The sequence below is a fragment of the Microcebus murinus genome, chromosome 7 (genome assembly GCF_040939455.1).
Source record: "Microcebus murinus isolate Inina chromosome 7, M.murinus_Inina_mat1.0, whole genome shotgun sequence".
NCBI classification, from domain to species: Eukaryota; Metazoa; Chordata; class Mammalia; order Primates; family Cheirogaleidae; genus Microcebus; species Microcebus murinus.
In genome coordinates this window covers 21,853,036-21,872,712 of record NC_134110.1, presented here as the reverse complement: position 1 = coordinate 21,872,712, position 19,677 = coordinate 21,853,036, and the positions used below count along the sequence as shown (strand labels likewise).

Genomic DNA, 19,677 nt, shown 5'->3' with positions numbered 1-19,677 from the left:
AGACCGAGCCCCCCTCTCTATTGGAGGGAGACATAAATAAGGGCACTACGTCTGGTATTAGAGTTCTAATGGTTAAATATGCAAAGTGAATATGCCTTACATTTTTGGTGCCTACAATTTCTATATCCTGTATCCTATGGATTTGATATATTTCTTCTATGATTATGTGTTCCTAATCCATAATTAGGAAGGGCATGGCTTTTCCAATTTAGGATCTGTATGGCACCTGAAATGTATGTTAAAAATACAAATTCATTTACAGCTACCCTAAATAGAGTAAAAATAAAAAAAAAAAAATACAAATTCATGAACCTTCAATCTCATGCACTGATTCATACTTTCTCAGGGTAGAGTCCTGGTAATTGCAGTTTTAGATTCCCCAGTTGACTCTATTATAGGTTAAAGTTTGAGACTCTGTCCTTTTAAGCCTTAATAGCTGGTTAATTTTATTAAAAAATATTTATGTGCCATGTATTCATTTTCTGTCAGCTTTTAGGACACTGAGTAGGTTTCTTAATCTTTGAGATTCTGTTTTTCATGTGTAATAAAGTGGAATGTGTTAAAAGACTTCATTTCCTGTTCCACTGAGAAATGTTGTGATTATATACAAATGAGTTAAATTTACAGTGATTATTTTTGGGGGCTTGCTTTAAGCTTCAGAATTTTTTTTTAATAAGATTTAAGTTTTGCTGGATAGGTTAAGTGGTTGATTTAAGACATTATAACTTGTCATGGTGTATTGAGGCCCTATGTGCCAGGCAGGCATTATCCTACATCCTTTTAATATATTTTTTTAATGTTCACAACAACCTGACACTTTTGATTTAGGGTTCAAAGGATCTGCCCAAGGCTGCTATTCTAGAACATAATGCATAGATGCTTGTATTTGTACCTAACATAGCAGATCCTCAGCATATAGAATTTAATTAAAAGCAAAATTGCAGTAGGTATCTGAAAGGATTAGAGACATGTAGTTAAATAGTTTTCATATAATTTTAGTCCTTTTTGAGGGAGGATAAAGTAGAACAGTAAAAAAAATGGAAAGCACTACACTTTGTGGATGTATATGAGAAACATGGCTTTGCCTGTTAAAAGCATTCAGGCCACAGGGCCTGCTTAACTACCTTTCCATTCATCCTGGCAATAGCAGTAGGGTAATTTGTCTTTTGATACATTTTCAGATGTTCATGAATATTATAAAAATAAATTTGCTATTATAGAATATAAATTTGTTTTTATTTTATAAATGAATATTAGTGAAATTTTTAAAAGTTTATCCAGTTATTTGTGTAAAAAGAATTGAGTGAGGTGTTTTATATTTTAGGTTAAAAATCTGTAAGAGCCTGATTTTAGAATTCACCAGCTCCTAAGAAGTTTGGCGAAATATGGTATGTTTCTGTTTTACTTTTTGGAATTCATATTGCATGTATATCTTAATGTCATGGTTAGAATAATGACGGATGTGTTCAGCAAATTGGGGCGCCTACCATTTTTAAAGCATTGTGCTAGGCGCTAACTGTGCTTTCAGATAGATTGTATGAGGGATCCAAGTAGGGTGCCAGAAGAATTTATAAGAGGTTAGTGTGCTTTGAGAAGTAAAATAATATGCATAAGAAGATTGAGGGGGCAGGTTTGGCTTTAGGCTGTGAGTATTAGCAGTAGCTTCCATTTGTGAGCATGTTGTGTGTCAGGTACTGTTCTGAGCTATTTAGATGTTAGCTTGTTCATCCGCATGACAGGTACTACTGTTATCTTAGTTCTGCCTATAAGGAATCTGAGACTCAGAGAGGTTAAATAACTTGCCCAAGATTTCCCAGCTAGTAAGTAAACAAACAGGGACATGAATCTAGACTGGCTTTTGAGTCTTTTCATGTTCTGTTGAGCACTGGACCTCATAAAAGAGGGGACTGGAAGAGAGAACTTGACTTGGTGATTTAAAAAATACCTATAGGTAGCTCTTTTATTAATTAGTCAATTAAAAGATATTTTAACTTTATCATTTTTGTGTTTACAAGTTGGGAAGTTAGATGCATTTGGATTTTCTCAATCCACATATACCATTCGTCTCCTTAGAAACTGGGAGGGGGGGATTATATCACGACCACATTGTTCATTTTAGGGGCATTGTTGCTTCTTTCGGATTTGACCTCAGCAGTGTCTAGGTGTTCATTAAAAGACATATAGTTGTGATAGGAAAATCTAGGAAATTGAGTTATTTCTTACAGAGATTTCACATCCCATTTATTGGAATCCCCTAAAGTTACTTATATGTACTCAGGCCAACCCTCACCTTCATCTGGATATGAAGGCCTGTGTTCATAGATATGGAGGTCTGGGCTCAAGCATTGATGTTTCAATCCTTCTCTTGGAGTTCTAAGATATCTTGCTGTTTTATATTGGGTTCTGGATCCAACTTCTGTGCTTGTCTGCTATTAGTTTGAAGATGTTAACTATGAAGTCTTTTCATTTTCTCATCTTTCCTTAGTTCACTCCTCAGAATTGGCCTGGATATACGTTTGGTAGGGGGGAATCATGAGGGGAGGAACTAGTTGTACAAGATGAACTCTCCATACTGGGATATTTCAGATGTATGATATCTTTGCCAGAACTATGATAAAGGAGGCCTGCTAAATTTGAACCGTGACAATCAGGAAAGTTTGGCTAAGGCCATGTAAGCAGATTAAAAGATACTTGATTGAAGGAGGGATGTTTTCATATTTTGCCATATTCTTTCATGAAATTTAATCTTAATGGGTTTATGGTTAAGAAAGAGTAGAACACATTTTCATGCTGCACCCAGCAGGTTTTGGCTAATGTTAGATGACTATACTTAAATACAGAATTAGTAGGACTAGACTTTGGTGTGTATATGTGTGTGTGTGTTTATGTATATGTATATAACTATTCCATTAAGCATTTGCCTAACTGGTGACTGATTTCTCCATCAGTTTAAGAATGCTTTGGCTAAATTAGTCCCATTTAAACTATTATTGTAATTGTGAGGATCTTAATACATTTTCTAAATCTTTACCCATTTACATATGTTTAAATCATGAAACTCTATATAGCAAAACTGAACCAAAACAAAAAACTCAACCCTTGATGGGAAGTCATTAGATCTGGGTTTTAGTCCTAGCTTCAACACTAATTCTAAAATCTTGGGCAAGTCAATTAATCACTCTGAGGCTGCTTAATTTTTTTGTTTTTCTAAGTTCTTACTATAGTATCTGCCTTCATTAGTTAGAGCCAAAGTTGTCTTGAGATTCAGGGTACTGTTGACCAAAGTACTTCATAAGCTGTCTAAGCTATAACACTACATACAAGCACAAAGAAATTATTACCACATTTTCTCAAATGAAGAGATCCTATAAGGAAAAAAATGCTGAAAATTAGTTCTTAAAATCTTTTCTATAATAATTCTGATGAATTTTGCATTGACACGTAATTTGAAGCTTTGAGGGTTATTTTTTGGACAATGAATTGGGTTCATATATTAAAGTATTCTAACTAAAGGTTTGTTTAATTTATTAGAGTTATTAAGCCTACGCTCAGATCAAGTTAGCAGCTAGACTGGTGTGACAACCTGTTTTTAATCAGTGACTCAAAGCTGTGATCACCCTGATGTCACCGAATGGCCACAGCTTGTAAAAGGTAATTTTGAATTATTTTACAGCCTTTAAAAGGCTGTCATTGTAAAGTGAAATACATGCTGTAAAAATGAAGAAAATGTGTAGTTGACAGGAATATTGCTAAGACTAGTGGGCCTAAGAGTTTGACCTACTTCTCCATTTAGTTCCTTCCTAAAATGTTTTAGTGCTTGTTTTTCCTACATTAAAAATATTGGTAGCCATCACTAAAGAACTATCTGGGTAGATAAACAGGAAAGTATTTCTCAAAAATTGCAAGGTTTTACATAAATGTAGTATTATAAATATTATTTAAAAGATATGAAAAATTTCTTACTATGCACTTTAAAGTGTGCCTTTTATGTGGTAAAAGTTTTAATTAAACATTTCTCTAAAAGTTTCTATAACTTTAATAAAACTAGTATACTTTTCTCTCATAGAGAGTTACAGTGGAGGTAAAAGGAGTGGCTTACAGGATGGAGAACCTGCACCCAGTATTATTGGAAGTGAGCCACCATTTGAATTTGCTAGCTCATGCTGCAGTATTCAGATTAGTGGGTGTTTTGTGATCATATTTTCTATAATCCAAATCAAAAACTAAAATTGAGACTCTTCTAAGATTTATTTATTTTCTGATGTTACTTGGTTGTTGTTTCAGTTTTAAAATTTTCTTTCTGACTTGTTATTCTGCCAAACTTTAGGATAACCTAAGTCAGTAGTTTTAAGAAAAAATTTTTCCCTTTGGTTATATGTTCTGAATTAGATTGTATGTTCTGAGTTTATGAACACGTACTGGATTCTTATTTCCAACAGATTGGTAGGAAAGAATAAATAGGCTCTTTAGGAGCCAAAATAAAGCTTGGGAACTATTGTTAAATGGTATACATTTCATAGTTTCGAGAATTTGAATCCTAACTTTAGGATGTTTTTGGATAACTCATTTATAATACTGTGGTAATATAAGCAGAATAACTAGAGATTTACTGATGTATTAATACTGCAAGAAAAATGTTTCTTCTAGCTCTGTGTATATTTACTTTTCTCTTGTTTAAAAAACAATTTCCAATTTGAATAGAAAGCAACCTATTTTAGGTTAAGAGACCCAGGACAAATTTATTTTAGGATAATAATCTTTCAAGCCTTTTTTTTTGTTCTAGAATGAATTGGTTTATATTACTTGGTTTGACTTATAAATGGTTTTTTTTTTTTTTTTTTTGAGACAGAGTCTCGCTTTGTTGCCCAGGCTAGAGTGAGTGCCGTGGCATCAGCCTAGCTCACAGCAACCTCAAACTCCTGGGCTCGAGTGATCCTTCTGCCTCAGCCTCCCGAGTAGCTGGGACTACAGGCATGTGCCACCATGCCCGGCTAATTTTTTATATATATATCAGTTGGCCAATTAATTTCTATTTATAGTAGAGACGGGGTCTCGCTCTTGCTCAGGCTGGTTTTGAACTCCTGACCTCGAGCAATCCGCCCGCCTCGGCCTCCCAAGAGCTAGGATTACAGGCGTGAGCCACAGCGCCCGGCCTATAAATGGTTTTTAATATATGTAATACTAAGTGATAATCTAGTATGTTTACAGCAATTTAGTGAGATTTTGATATGTGCGTGTTCACATATACTCTTGTTTAGGGCACAGAAATTGGGGAAAATAGGTGCAGTTACTATTTGATGGTATATTTAATCTTTGTCCCATTTCAGTATCTCAAAACCTTATAGTAGTTACATATTGTACTTCTGAGACTTGGATTTGTTTTCCTTCTTGTTTGTGTCTTACCTTTTTGCAGTAATATTTTTATTTTCCTATCATGTCCTCATTTTTTCTCCTTTTCTTTTTCCCTGTTAATTTTGAAAGTTTTGTTGCCTACATACATGTTTGAAAACTCCTAATCTTCCTCTCTTCCCTCAGTGCCAGCAGGTTTATTTTTTGTTTTGTAAGACAGGTCTGCCTCCTTATAGTATGACATCTGATGCTGGAGGGTCGCACTTTCAAAAATGAGTCAGCTGGTACATGGGGTTATCATCAGTTTTTAGCTCTTCTGTCTGGGAGATACAAGTTTTGAAGCAATCTTGGGGTACTTACCCACAAGGCTGGTGGAGACCAGGTGTGTCACAGAAGTGATTTGCTTGCTCCCTGGGGGAGAGGGCGGAGTGAAATTTTTGTATTTGTGTCACTGCCAAGTCATTGCCACCTCCAGTGTGCCCCAATTTTTAGTTCTTATATAACCTTGTGCAAAATCGAAAATTTAAATATACTGCAAATAAGATCTGAAATAAATATTTAACCTGCCAGAGTCTTTCTTGCTCCACTCCGTTTCTTGTCTTTGAAATCTGAATGAATGACAGTGAGGGTAATCTCGAAAATCTGATGAAGAACTGAATTTTTTTAATCTAAGAGGTTTAGAAAACAGATTTTTTTCCCCCATGGTGACTCTGATTTTAAGATTTTTTTTTTTTTTTTTTGGTTAAAGTTCTTTAATGTTGGAAGTCTAAAGTCTGTGATAAATTCACAAATTAAGTCCTTCTAATACCAGTTTGAAAATTTACCTTTTTACCTCAAAAATATTTTTTTCTATTTGTGGAATTTGGAAGTGTTAGAAATCAGTATTATATTGATTCACCTTGTAATTTTCACTACATACATACATTGACTGATGCTGTTTATAAAAGTGAATAGGATAACAGAAATTTATTTATTTTTATTTTTTTTTTTTTTTTTTTTTTTTTTTTTTTTTTTTTTTTTTTTTTTTTTTTTTTTTTTTTTTTTTTGAGACAGAGTCTCGCTTGTTGCCCAGGCTAGAGTGAGTGCCGTGGCGTCAGCCTAGCTCACAGCAACCTCAAACTCCTGGGCTCAAGCAATCCTACTGCCTCAGCCTCCCGAGTAGCTGGGACTACAGGCATGCGCCACCACGCCCGGCTAATTTTTTTTATATATATATACATTAGTTGGCCAATTAATTTCTTTCTATTTATAGTAGAGACGGGGTCTTGCTCTTGCTCAGGCTGGTTTCGAACTCCTGACCTCGAGCAATCCGCCCGCCTCAGCCTCCCAGAGTGCTAGGATTACAGGCGTGAGCCACCGCGCCCGGCTTATTTATTTTTAATAATATGATAGGGATTGGAAAAATTGGTTCATATCCCCCCAAAATGAAAGTGAAATGCTTCTTAGAGCCTTAGAATTTTAAATATTTCTATATAAAATGGCAGCAGTATATTTAGAAATAAAAAATACTGGCAACTGTTTAAAACTGAAGTTAATTCACAGTTATCCAGAGCAAAACTTTATAATGCCCCAGAGGATATACTTTTGACAAGTAGGACATACTGCTAGTGTGTTTTCAGGTAAAGTTAATTTTATTGTTAAACCAAAATAACCACGATTAGAACGATATGTCTCACTTAAATGTCTCAAAATTTATCAAGGCTATTATATTTTCATTTGAATTATCTAGAGCAGAGGCTGGCAATTTGTTATGAAAGGTCCAGACAATAAATAGTTCAGGCTTTGTGGGTCATATGGTCTCTGCTACAGGTATTTACTTCTACTTTTTTAGTGTGAAAGCAGCCATACACAATACCTAAATGAGTATGACTGTGTTCCAGTAAAACTTCATTTACAAGACCAAATGACTGGCTCAAGCTTCAGTTTTTCTGCCCAGGGAGGAGTTTGCTGACCTCCTGGTCTAAAGTTCTAGATGATAAATACTAATGAGTACCTTTGTTAATGTTGATAACCAATACTTGGCTATAGAAAATTTTATAGTTGTGTTTTTATTACAAAATGTTTGACTTTGTGAATAATTTGACTTAACACTGGTTTGTCTGTTGATATATAAGTATAGTGTTTGCAATTTTCTTTCCTTAAAAAAAAATGTATTGAGTTTTTTATTAATCCAGCCCGTAAAATAAGTATGTTTTATGGCAATCTGATCTGACCACTTTTTTTGTGTTGAAATCTTTAATTATTTTTAAGACTTTTATTTAGTACCTAAATATTTACAAATTTGTCTTCCTAAGTAACGTGTCTACCTTTTTTTAAGAATATGGAATATTTTATTAATTTTTCCTCAATTTGTATTTTACAGATCACCAGGAGAACCTCAGTCTGACGACATTGAAGCTAGCCGAATGTAAGTGTAACTTGATTGAGGGTGTGATGTCTTTTAAGTTGCCCTAGACTGCCTTAATGGGATCACATTTTTTGAAAATAATTTCCAGTTAAAAGAAAGTAATGATTTAAAAGTAAATTGAGAGATAGGGACATAACTTTTTCCCCTACTGAATATCTATAAACCTTGGTAATAGTTTACTAGATTTCTACTGGTAGGTAGATAATTGCATGCTCCTGAATTTTTGTCTTTTTGGTCCCCTAGCAATTGTGGGGAAATAGATTTGAGTTGAGTTGGTAGGGAAGGAATTTGAGTTCAACAATTTCAGTGCCTGCTATAGGTAAGGTATCAGGTACTATGTTGTGGATACAAAGATCCATAAGGATTAGTTTCTACCCTGTAGAAATTTATAGTATACTTAGAGTGAAAGATGCAAAAGCAAATCATTGAGGTAGAATGGTACCCAGGATGCAGCAGAAACATAAAGGAGTACCAGGGGACCCAGGCATGCCATAGGAACCTAGTCCAAATGGCAGGAAAATAGGAGTGGCCAGTGAAGGATAAGTTTAATCTTGAAATGTGACTGGGAGTCAGGTACCCGCAAGCATGGCAAAGTTATGAAGCAGCATAGTGAGTGTAGGGAACATTGGACAGTTTTGAGTACTTATAGATCATAAATTAGAGAGGCAAGAAAATGTAGGAGGAGATAGACTTGATAGTTAGAAAAGGACTGGGGACCTTGTATGCTATGTGAAGGGTCTTGGCTTGTATTTCATATGCATTTGTGAGTCAGTAAAGAATTTATTCAGTTGGTAAGTAACCAACTGTGCATTTTTAATAACTTTGCATTAGAGGAACAGGATTGAAGAGAAACGTGGTGGTACAGTGATTACAGCTTCAGTAGTATAGTCAACAAGAACCTTAACAAGGGCATTTGTTTAATAAGAATCCAAGATAAAGTGTTCTGGATTTAAGAGAAATATTTAGAACATAAAGGACTAAATAAGTTTAAGATAATAGAAGTGGTAATATGAAACGATGGTTTTTTGAAGTAGTAAGGATTGGAATGAAAAATAGTAATGTAGGGGTTGATCTTGAACAAGAAGAAAAGCCCTTCTGAAATTAAAGCAAGGAGATAAAAGTAGATATGTGCTATTAAATTTGTTTGTGGGTGAGGATGGGGAGAAGTCAAGATTTTCTAACTCAAGATAGTGGAAGGTTCATTTAAATGCTGGCTTACATGTGAATCTCCAAGAAAGGAATATAAAATGTATTTCTTTAATTTACGTGACTGTGTAACTTTTCTTTTAACTTTTAAAAAAATTGTGGTAAAGTACACATAATGTAAATCTACCATTATCACCATTTTTAAGTGTACAGTTCAGTGATATTAAGTACGTTAATGTTGTTTGCAACCATCACCAGAACTCTTTGGTTTGCAAAACTGAAACTCCATACCCATTAGAGGATAATTCCCTATTTCCCCATCTCCCCAGCTCCTTGCAACCACCATTGTATTTTCTGTCTATGACTTTGACTACTTGAATTACTTCCTATCAGTGCAGTCATATAGTTTTTGTCTTTTTGTGATTGGCTTATTTCACAATTTGCTTCCTTTTTTATGCTAAATAATATTTCATTGATTGTATATACCACATTTTGCTTATCCATTCATCTATCGATGGACACTTGGGTTGCTTTCATATTTTAGCATAATAATGAATTATGTTGTATTGAACATGGGTGTACAAATATTTTTTGAAACCCTGCTTTCAATTCTTTTAGGTATATCCTCAGAAGTGGAATTGCTAGATTGTATGGTAGTTCTATTTTTAAATTTTGAGAATCTGCCATATGGTTTTTTACAGTGACGGCACCATTTTACATTCCTGCCAACACTAATTTTCTGGGATTTCTTTGCTTATTTTTTGTATAGTACCAATCCTAATGGGTGTGAGGTGGTATGTCATTATAGTTTAGTGACCATGTAACACAGAGTTTGGTTAGGGAATTTGAGAAGACTGAAAACTTGGGAAGTTACTGAGGGGAATGAGTGAATAAGTGAATCAAAGATGTTAAGAATGTGATGCCACCTACTGCCTAGCTGAAGTTAGAAACCCTATCAAACTTGGAGAATATCATGCCATTGAGTAGTCAGCTGAGGTTAGAAACTTTGTCACACTTGCAATTTAGAGGCTGTTCTCCAATAGCTAGAAGATTATGTGTAGTATTTTAGGGTTGGATATTAGCAGAGCTAATGGAACAGAACCACTAATGGCATGTGCATAGGATATTAACACTGGGATACTTGAATTTATATGCTATTGACATTGGCTGTGGTTGGAAAGGTTGTGGTGCCCGACCAAGGTGTTCAGTTGTTTTTTAAAAAAGCCTGGTGTTATCAGGTCTAGATATCAGTAAGATGGCAGAATAGGATTTTGCAGCACTCATGTCACCACAGAAATATCAATTTTAACAACTCTCTACCCATGAAAACACCTTTATAAGAGCTAAGGAAACTAGGTAAGAGATTATAGGACCTGAGTGTGGCACAGAAATAAGAAAAGATGCATTGAAGAAGGTAGGAAGGATAATTTTATGTTACCTGTGTCATGCCTCCCTCAACCTCAGGCAGAACAGCATGGAGAGAGATATTTTCCTCTTGTGGGAAAGAAAAAGACATGAGCACCAGACTTTGCCTCTTAATTCAACATTGAGCCTGCCCTAATAAAACCTAGTGTTAAGCATGGCTTCATAGCCCCAGAATCCAAGCCAATAACCATAGACAGCCTACAGGTTCACCCCAGTGCTGGGCTAGATCTCATAGCCCCAGGCTCCAGGCCTGCCCAGTGCTGGACCCATCCTTGTAGCCCCAATCTCCTGGCTGGCTGCTGTGGCCCCATACTCTAGCAGAACTAGGGTCCAGGCCAGTGCCATTTGACCCCAACACTTGGCAAGCCCCCTTTGACCCAGGTTCTAGGCCAATTTCCACAAACCTAGCCTTCAGGCTAATCTTCCACAGATCTAGGCTCCTGTGGACCCAGAGTCCAGGCTTTCCCTTGTAGACTCTGGTCGCAGGCTGCCACACACGTACAGAGGCTCCAGGCCTTCCCCTGCTGACCCAGACTCCAGGCCAGCCCCCATGGACTCTGGCTCCAGAGTCTCTGGACAGGCTGACTGGTGAAGGACTTTCTTAGACAAAGCCAATCTATAAAGACTAGAATAAGTTCCCACTTGTTCAAATATTCAGATACCAACACATGACCACAAGGATCAAGAATAGGGAACATGATACCACCAAAGGAACAAAATAAAACACTAGTAACCAACCCTAAAGAAACAGATGTGTAAGATATCTGATAAATAATTCAAAATAGTTTTTTAAAGGAAGCTCAGTGAATTTCAAGAAAGTACACAGAAATGATTCAGTGAAGTCAGGAAAACAATAAATGAACAAAACGAGAAATTTAATAGGCTATTATTTTGAAAAAATCAAATAGAAATTCTGGAGATAAATACAGTGAATGAAATGAGAAATGCAAAAGAGCATAAATAGCAGAATTGATCAAGCAAAAAGAATGAATCTGAACTCAAAGACAGGTTAGAGAAGATAAAATGAAAAGAAATGAAGAAAGCTTACAGAATTTTATGGCACAACATCAAATGAATAAATACTGAGTTATAAGAATTCAGGAAAGAAGAGAAAGAGATGAAGGAACAGAAAGCCCATTTAAAGAACAGTGGGGAAACATATCTAGGTATAGGAAGTTCAAAGGTCTCTAATCAGATTGAATCCAAACAAGACTACACCAAGAAATACTATAATCAAACTGTGAAAAATCAAAGACAGAAAAGATGCAGAAAATAGTAAGAGAAAAGAAGCATATCACATATAAGGGAATTTCAATAAGGCTAGTAATAGACTATTCAGCAGAAACCTTACAGACCAGGAGAGTGGAATGATACATTCTATGTGCTGAGAGGGAGAATAAAACCCTATCAACCAAGAATACTTTACCTGGCAAATCTGTCCTTCAGAAATGAGGGTTAAATAAAAGCTTTCCCAGAAAGAAAAGCAGAGGGAATTTATTACCAGAGCTCTCTTATAAGAAATACTAAAGGGAATTCTTCAACCTGAAAGTAAAGGACATGTATTAGTGACATGAAAACATACAAAAGTATAAAATTTGCTGGTAGAGTAACTACACAAATTTAAAATAATCTAATACTGTAATGGTGCTGTGCAAATCATGCATGTCTTTAGTATGAAGGTTAAAAGACAACACTATGCAAAATGATAATAATTACAATAATTTTTAAAAAGATGTACAATGATGTATAGTGTGACATCAAAACTGTAAAATATGTGTTGGGGGAGAGGAAGGAAAAGTGTTTATATTTCTTATACAATTCACAGTTACGGTGTTATCAGCTTAAAATAGCCTGTTATAACTATAAGCTGTGTTTTGTGAGACTTGATGGTAACCACAAAGCAAATTGTATGGTAAATACACAAAAGATAAAAAGTAATGAATCAAGGCATACCACTGGAAATAATCATATAATCACAAAAGAAAGCAGCAAAACAGGGAGGAAGAAAGGAGGAAAATATCTACAAAACAACCAGAAAATAATTAACAAATGGCAGCAATGAGTTTTTACCTATCCATAATTACCTTGAATGAAGTCCCCAGTCAAAACACATAGAATAGCTGAATGGATAATAAAACAAGGCCCAACTTTATGTTTTCTATAAGACACACTTACTTTACCTTTAAAGACAAACAGTGATTGAAAATGAAAGGACAGGGAAAAATGTTTCATACAAATGGAAACCAAATGACAGCAGGGATAGCTATACTTAGATAAAATGGACATGATGTCCAAAAACTGTAAAACAAGACAGATAAACTCATTATATAATGAGAAAGGGGTCAGTTTATCAAGAGGATATAATTACAAGTATATATGCACACTCAACATCGAAGCACTTAAATCTATAAAACAAATACATATTTGAAGGGGGAGATAGACTGTTATACAGTACTAATAGACTTCAGTATCCCACTTTTAGAATGGACAGATCCACAAAGAAAAGCACTACAGAAATATTAGATGTAAACTTCATTTTAGTTCAAATGGACCTAACAGACTCATATAGAACATTCCATCCAAAAGCGGCACAATACACATTCTTCTCAAATGCACATGGAATACTCTTGAGGATAACTCATATATTAGACAACAAGTTTTACCAAATTTAAGAGGATTGACATCATATCAAGTATCTTTTTCTGACCACAGTGATATGAAACTAGAAATCAGTGATAGAATGAATTTTGGAAAATTCATGAATACATTGAAAGTAAATAGCCTGCTCTTAGTTACCTTATGGATCAAAGAAGAGATTAAAAGACAAATTAAAAAATATTTTGAGGCAAACAAAAATGGAAACACAGCATATTTAAACTTATGAGATGCAGCAAAAACTCTTCTAAGAGAGATGTTTATACCAGTAGATGCCTATATCAGAAAAGAAAAAAGAGCTAAAATAAACATTACACTTCAAAGAATTAGAATAGGAAGAGCAAACTAAGTCCAAAGTTTAGAAGGAAATAATAAGAGAAATAAATGAAATAGAGATTAGAAAAATAGTATAACAGAAAAAAAAATCAATGAAACTAAGAGTTGGTCTTTTTAAAAGTTAAATGTCAGGAGATCTTTTGCTAGAGTGAGAGAGAGAACTCAAATCAAATCATAGATGAAATAGGAGACATTACCACTGGTACCAGAGAAATACAAGAGATCGTAAGAGATTACTGTGAACAATTTATATGTCAACAAATTGATTTATTTAAACGAAATGGATAAATTCCTAGACACATACAACCTGTTAAGACTTAATCATGAAGAAAAAGAAAGTCTGAACAGACCAGTAACGACGGAGTCACTCAGTAATAAAAAGTTTCCCACCAAAGAAAGCCCAGGACCTGACCGATGGCTTTACTGCTGAATTTTACCAAACATTTAAAGAAGGACTACTATTGTATCAATTTTTCTTAAATTCTTATGAAAAATTGAAGAAGAAAGAGTACTTCCAAACTTATTTTATAAGGTGAGCATTACCCTGAGACCAAAGCCAGACACGGACTGTTCATGAAAAGAATGTTATAAGCCAATAAAATTGATGGATGTAGATACAAAATTCTTCAAGAAAATACTAGCAAGCTGAATTCAGTAGCACATTAAAAGGATCATTTATCATGAACAAGTGGGATTTATCTTAGGGATATAAGGATTGTTCAACATACCCAAATCTATAAATCTGTAAAATGTGATACACCATATTAATAGAATAAAGGAAAAAATCAGGAATAAGATGAGAATGCCCACTCTTGCCATTTCTTTTCAAAATAGTTCTGGAAGTGCTCGCCAGAGCAAGTAGGGAAAAGGAAAAAAAAGGCATCCCAATAGGAAAGGAAGAAGTTAAATTGTCCTTGTTTGCAGATTATATGATCTCATGTATAGAAAACCATGAAGACTCCACTGAAACAGTGTTAGGACTAATGGATGAATTCAGTAAAATTGCAAAATACAAAATCAAAATACACCAGTAGCATTTGTACACACTAACAATGAACTATCCGAAAAAGAAACTAAGCAAACAATTCTGTTTATAATAGCTACAAAGAAGTACAGCAGGCCCTCCATATCCGCAGTTCTGCATCCTTGGATTGAACCAACTGTTGGGAAAAAACTCCTGGGGAAAAAAATAAGAATACAACAAGAAAAAATAAAGGAATCCTAAATAAATAACCCAGTGAAGAGACAACCCATGGAATGGAAGAAAGTACTTGCATCTGGTAAGGGATTAGTATCCAAAATTTGTAAGGAACTCAAACATCTCAATAGTAAGGAAACAACCCAATTAAGAAATGGACGAAGGACCTGGACAGACAGTTCTCGATAGAAGACATACAGATGGCCAATAGGTAAATGAAAAAATGCTCAACATCATTAATAATCAGGAAAATGCAAGGTAGAATGACAATTGGATATTACTTCACACCTGTTAGAATGGTTATTATCAAAAATATGAAGGGTAAGGGTTGGTGGAAGATGTGGAGAAAAGAGAACCCTTGCACACAGTTGTTGGGAATGTGAATTAGTACAGTAATTATGGACAATACCATGGTGTTCCCTCAAAAAAATCAGCAATAGAACTATCATATGTATCAGCAGTTCCATTAGTGGCTATATATTCAAAGGAAATGGAATCAGTATGTCAAAGAAATCTGCACTCCTGTATTCATTTCAGTATTATTTGCAATAGCCAGGATATGGAATGAATTTAAATGCCCATCAGTGAATGAGTGGATGAAGAAAATGTGATATATGTGTACAATGGAATACTCTTCAGCCATAAAAAGAAACAGAAATCCTATCATTTGTGACAACAGGGATGAACTTGGAGGACATTATGTAAAGTAAAATAAGCTAGGAACAGAAAGACAAATACTGCATGATCTCACTTATATGTAGAAGCTAAAAACTCATAGAAGTAGACAGTAGAATGGTGGTTACCAGGGGCTGGGGGTGGGTAGTGAAGGGTTGTGGAGATGTTGGCCAAAGGTTACAAAATATCAGTTACATTGGAGGAATTATTCAAGAGCTCTTTTGTACAACATGGTGACTATAGTTAATAACAATGTTTTGTATTCTTAGAAATCACTAAGAGAATATATTTTAAGTGTTCTTCAGAATATAAGTGTATGAGGTATGGCACATACATACCTTGATCTAGGGACTCTACAATGTATACTTTTTTGAAAACTTAATGTGTAGCCAATAAATATGCACTATTTTTATTTGTCAAAAATAAATTTTAAAAATTGTTAAAAAAAACCCACAAAAACTGGTGTCTTCACAGGTTAAGGAGCTAGTCCAGTATGAGTGAAACTCTTACAGGGTTACAGGGATAGATAAGATGATAATAATCAGGTTAGGTGTTTAATATGCCTGGCTAAAGGCAAAGTAGTAATTTGTTGAAATAAAGAGGAGCTTTTATTGCATGAAACTAAATTTAATGAGATTCTCTTAACAAAGGCAGATATTTTGGGTCTGGAATGTTGGAATGGAACATACAGGAATCACTTTGCTGATAATGTAACTGAGGGGACAAAATAGAGGCTTTAGTATGTGCGTTTAATTTACCAGAACAGAGAGGAAAGCCAGAACGCATTCACCAGTTTCAAATTAGAATTTGCTTTTTTTTGCTTTGGGGGTAGGGGGTTGGGCATTTTTTTGTTTTTACTACAGGGAATTAGAAGAATAGTGGTGAACTTAAAGGTTTTAGGAGTCTATAACACTTTCACATGAAAGGGTTGTAGGATAAACAGCACCTTTAGGGGATAACTAGGCTTTAGTAAAAGCTAAGAAGTTCAGGGGCCATTATATAATAAAGAAGTTGAAGATGGCATACAGCCTGTGTCATAGTGGGTTTCTAGAGATCCTTGTGGAATTGGTTAGGAGGATGAGTCAAGATTAAAGAATGGAAGAGGATGGATGAAGCTTGCATTTTCTAGTAAAAAACAAGGATAATGAGTGTGTGAGGCATGATATGATATTTGTCACAAGTTTTCAGATGAGTCTGGTGTTTAGTCCTTGTTTAGTTAAGCTCTACTGTGTTAGAGTAGAGTGACAGGAAATTAAGCCTACCATGATATCTCAACAGAGCTGCTTTGAGTATGCTTCACATAGTCAAATTATTGGCAAGTTTTCTTGGCTGCAACTTTAAAATATTCCTAATTTATTCATTTTGCCATTTATACCTGTTACCCTGAGTAAAGCCATCACCTATTGTCAAAAGAAGAAAATTGTTTCCCAATTGTCTTGACTTTACAGTGCATTCTATAGTAGCAACCAGAATGATATTTTAAAAATCTAACTTAAACCTTGTTACTTATGCTCAAAATCTTCAAAGGCTTTCCATTTCTCTCAATGTGAAATCTAGAGATCTTCATGGCCCTGTATGAACTGGCTCCCTTACACTTCAGTGACCTCTCTCTCTTTCTTGCTCATCTCTGTCTAAACTGGCTTATACCCTTGCCCCCATGTTGTTTTGTTCTTAAGACTTGTGCCTTTTGTCTGTGATCCTTCTCTGTGCTATCTACATAGCATCAATAATTTCCAAAATGTCTATATTTCATTGAGCTCTCTGCTCAAATGGTGCTTCTGACCAAATACATCAAAGAATGGCCACTTTCCACTTTCCTCTTTCTCTTTTCCTCTTACCTTGCTGTATTTTTCTTCAGGGGATTTAGTGTCCTTTGACTTCTTTTGTAATGATTTTTTTGTTGTTGTTTTGCTCCTTTAGTACTAGTATGGAAGCGTAATGAGAGTGCCTGATGTACAGTAGATAGTAACTACTGATATGAAAGAATGAAGATACTAAATATATATAAAATGTTTGTTTCTGCCTTTTTAATTCCCTTGCAGAAATGTAGGAAGAATTTTTAGGGTAAGTTTATATATAAATAAACCGATATATATGTGCACAGCCTATAGGATATGGATAATAACACCTAACATCTTTTTGAACATTTATTGTATGGTGAGTTGCTATGTTCCATACTATATGTGCATTATCTCAAATGTGATAGGAGAGCTGACCTTTCTAATCAGACTAGACTATGGAGATATAGCCTGGATGCTTTTATTTTGTATATGATTTCAAACTGATGTATAATTATACATGTATAATCATTTATGGATCAAATAATATCTCAAAATGTTTTCTGAAGTAAAAGATAGAAATCTCTTAAATAGATGGCTTTTCTGTTTTCAGGAATGTCTCCTATGATCTCTGATAACATATTCTTCTCCAGATTTAGCCTTTGCCAAGTCCTTTTGTATGCTTCTAATATACTCAAGAAACTGGGAGATACTCTTACATCTATATTCCTTCAAGGTCAAATAACTAGGAAAAGGTAGGGTTAATTGATGCTGTTTTCTAGACAGTATCAGAAGAGAAGTTGAAAAATCTTTATTGAGGCTCTGTAATTTGCTAGGTTCTAAGGATACAGTAGTTACGTCATTGGGTCATGTGCTTAATGGACCTTGCCATTTAGTAAATAGTTAAAATAAGGTAATAGAGTAGGTACAGGTTGCTATGGGAGTACAGAGGAAGAATACCTAATTGTTTTGGAAGTGGTATATAATCTATAAACCTTCAGGATGATTTGGCGATAAGCAGGAAGAATAATTCTTCTAAGACCTGGTGTCAGGGAAGACAGCAGAGTAAGCTTGCTTAACTGTAGGAAGTTCATATTGCTGTAATGTGGAATTAGGTGATGAGAGAAGGTGTGAAAAACTCCGCTGGAAGTAGAAAGCCAGGCCCAGACTCTGAAATGCCTTGATACTACCTTAAAGTGCTTCTCTAAGCCCTCCTACCTTAAAGTCTTCCTGTTGACCTCTTGACAGACACAAGGAGACAATGAAAGGCATTAAGTATGGAAGTGACATGAGTCACAGTCTGTCTACTCTTCTGCCACTTGAAGCATCATATAATACTAGACCTTCTGTTTTAAATATAAGGAAACATGCTTCTAGTTCATGGTGAGGATGGTTGAGTAGATGGGCTACCTCTGGCTGAGTCTTCTCAGAAAGTATAATGAGTTATGTAATGTAAAGAAAGGTTTTTAGAATCAGTGTGAATTTGGAATTTGATTTACTTGTATTCTTATTAAAGATTTTAGGAAACATTAATGAGAATCATTTACCTTTAGTACATACAGAACTTGTCAGCTTTAAATGAGGTTCAAAGCCAAAAGAGATCAATGAAGATATAAGAGATGCCACTGCCCCAAACTAGCAGAACATTTTGATTCATTGAGTTTTTTGTTTCTAACTACTGTCTCTCCCCTAGCTTAATTATGAGGATTAAATGACATAATGTACATAAGTCACTTACTAAATGTTGATGAATGCTTTTTCTTTTTAACATCTCAGTTTGTAGCACTATCTTCTACCTTGTTGCCCATACTAGAAACCTAGGCATTATCTCTAGCTCTTCTAGCTTATATTACCTCCTACAAACTATTTTAAGTATTTCTTGGGTCAGTTTCGTCCTCTTTATTCTTGCTACCACTTCATTCTTTGCTTGGACTATTAACAGTAGTCATTACCTACTGGATTGCCCACCCCCAGTTTTGCTCACGCTGGTTCCAGTGTTGAAAATGGAATTATTTTAAAGGCAAATTTGATTTATCACTTAGCTGCTTAAAACCCTATAGTGACTCCTACTGCATTGGTTCTTATCTAGTAGTTTATGAATCTTCTGGAAAAAAGTATATGCAGTTCTTCTGAAATATATATACAATATTTATAGGGAGTAGGGTATTTATTAGCTTTTATTAGATTATTCTGTTGACCAACATAAAAATTCCTTATTATGGCTTGTGATGTCTTCCATGGTCTGGCTTCTTCTTACTTCTCCATTTTCATATTTGTTGAACCTTTTCTTGAACATTAGGCTCTTGAAGCACTTGTAGTTGCCCTATGATACCATCTTCTCGCTCCCCTGTACCTTTACTCACTCATTTTCCTCTATCTGAAACATTCTTCCCATTGTTTGTGTCATGAGCTCCTAGTTATCTTTTGTGATTCACCTCTGTGAAGTTGCCTGTCCTCTCTTTTTTTTTTTTTTGCCATACCTCTGTAATGATATGAAATCATCTGGCTTTTTCCTTTAAATATTAAGTTCCTTGAAAAGCCCATTCCCTAAGGACCTGGAATAGTTGCACATTCTAAGCAGAGTTTGATCTATCCTGAAGTAGACATTTGGATGTCATTTAGTTTGTTCCTTAATCCTTGAAAGAAGATGAAACTGTCCAAAGAGAAATTCAAAAGAGAAAATGTCTAGTAGCTGATCCCTGAAGAGT

General features: G+C 35.0%; 1 protein-coding gene across 6 annotated transcripts in view; it reads left to right on the top strand.

Moving 5' to 3' along the window:
• Window positions 1–19,677, top strand: part of UBE3A (ubiquitin protein ligase E3A) — a 113,658-nt gene that overhangs the window by 32,101 nt on the left and 61,880 nt on the right. For 2 of the 6 annotated variants that reach the window (XM_012759895.3, XM_076004833.1), the window contains 3 exons: window positions 1,325–1,388; window positions 3,532–3,651; window positions 7,712–7,756. In XM_012759895.3, the coding sequence (XP_012615349.1) occupies window positions 3,632–3,651; window positions 7,712–7,756 (65 nt within the window). In that variant the 5' untranslated portion in view covers window positions 1,325–1,388; window positions 3,532–3,631. The remainder of the gene's footprint in view (window positions 1–1,324; window positions 1,389–3,531; window positions 3,652–7,711; window positions 7,757–19,677) is intronic. The other 4 variants (XM_012759900.3, XM_076004834.1, XM_012759897.3 and 1 more) reach the window with 3 other exon arrangements.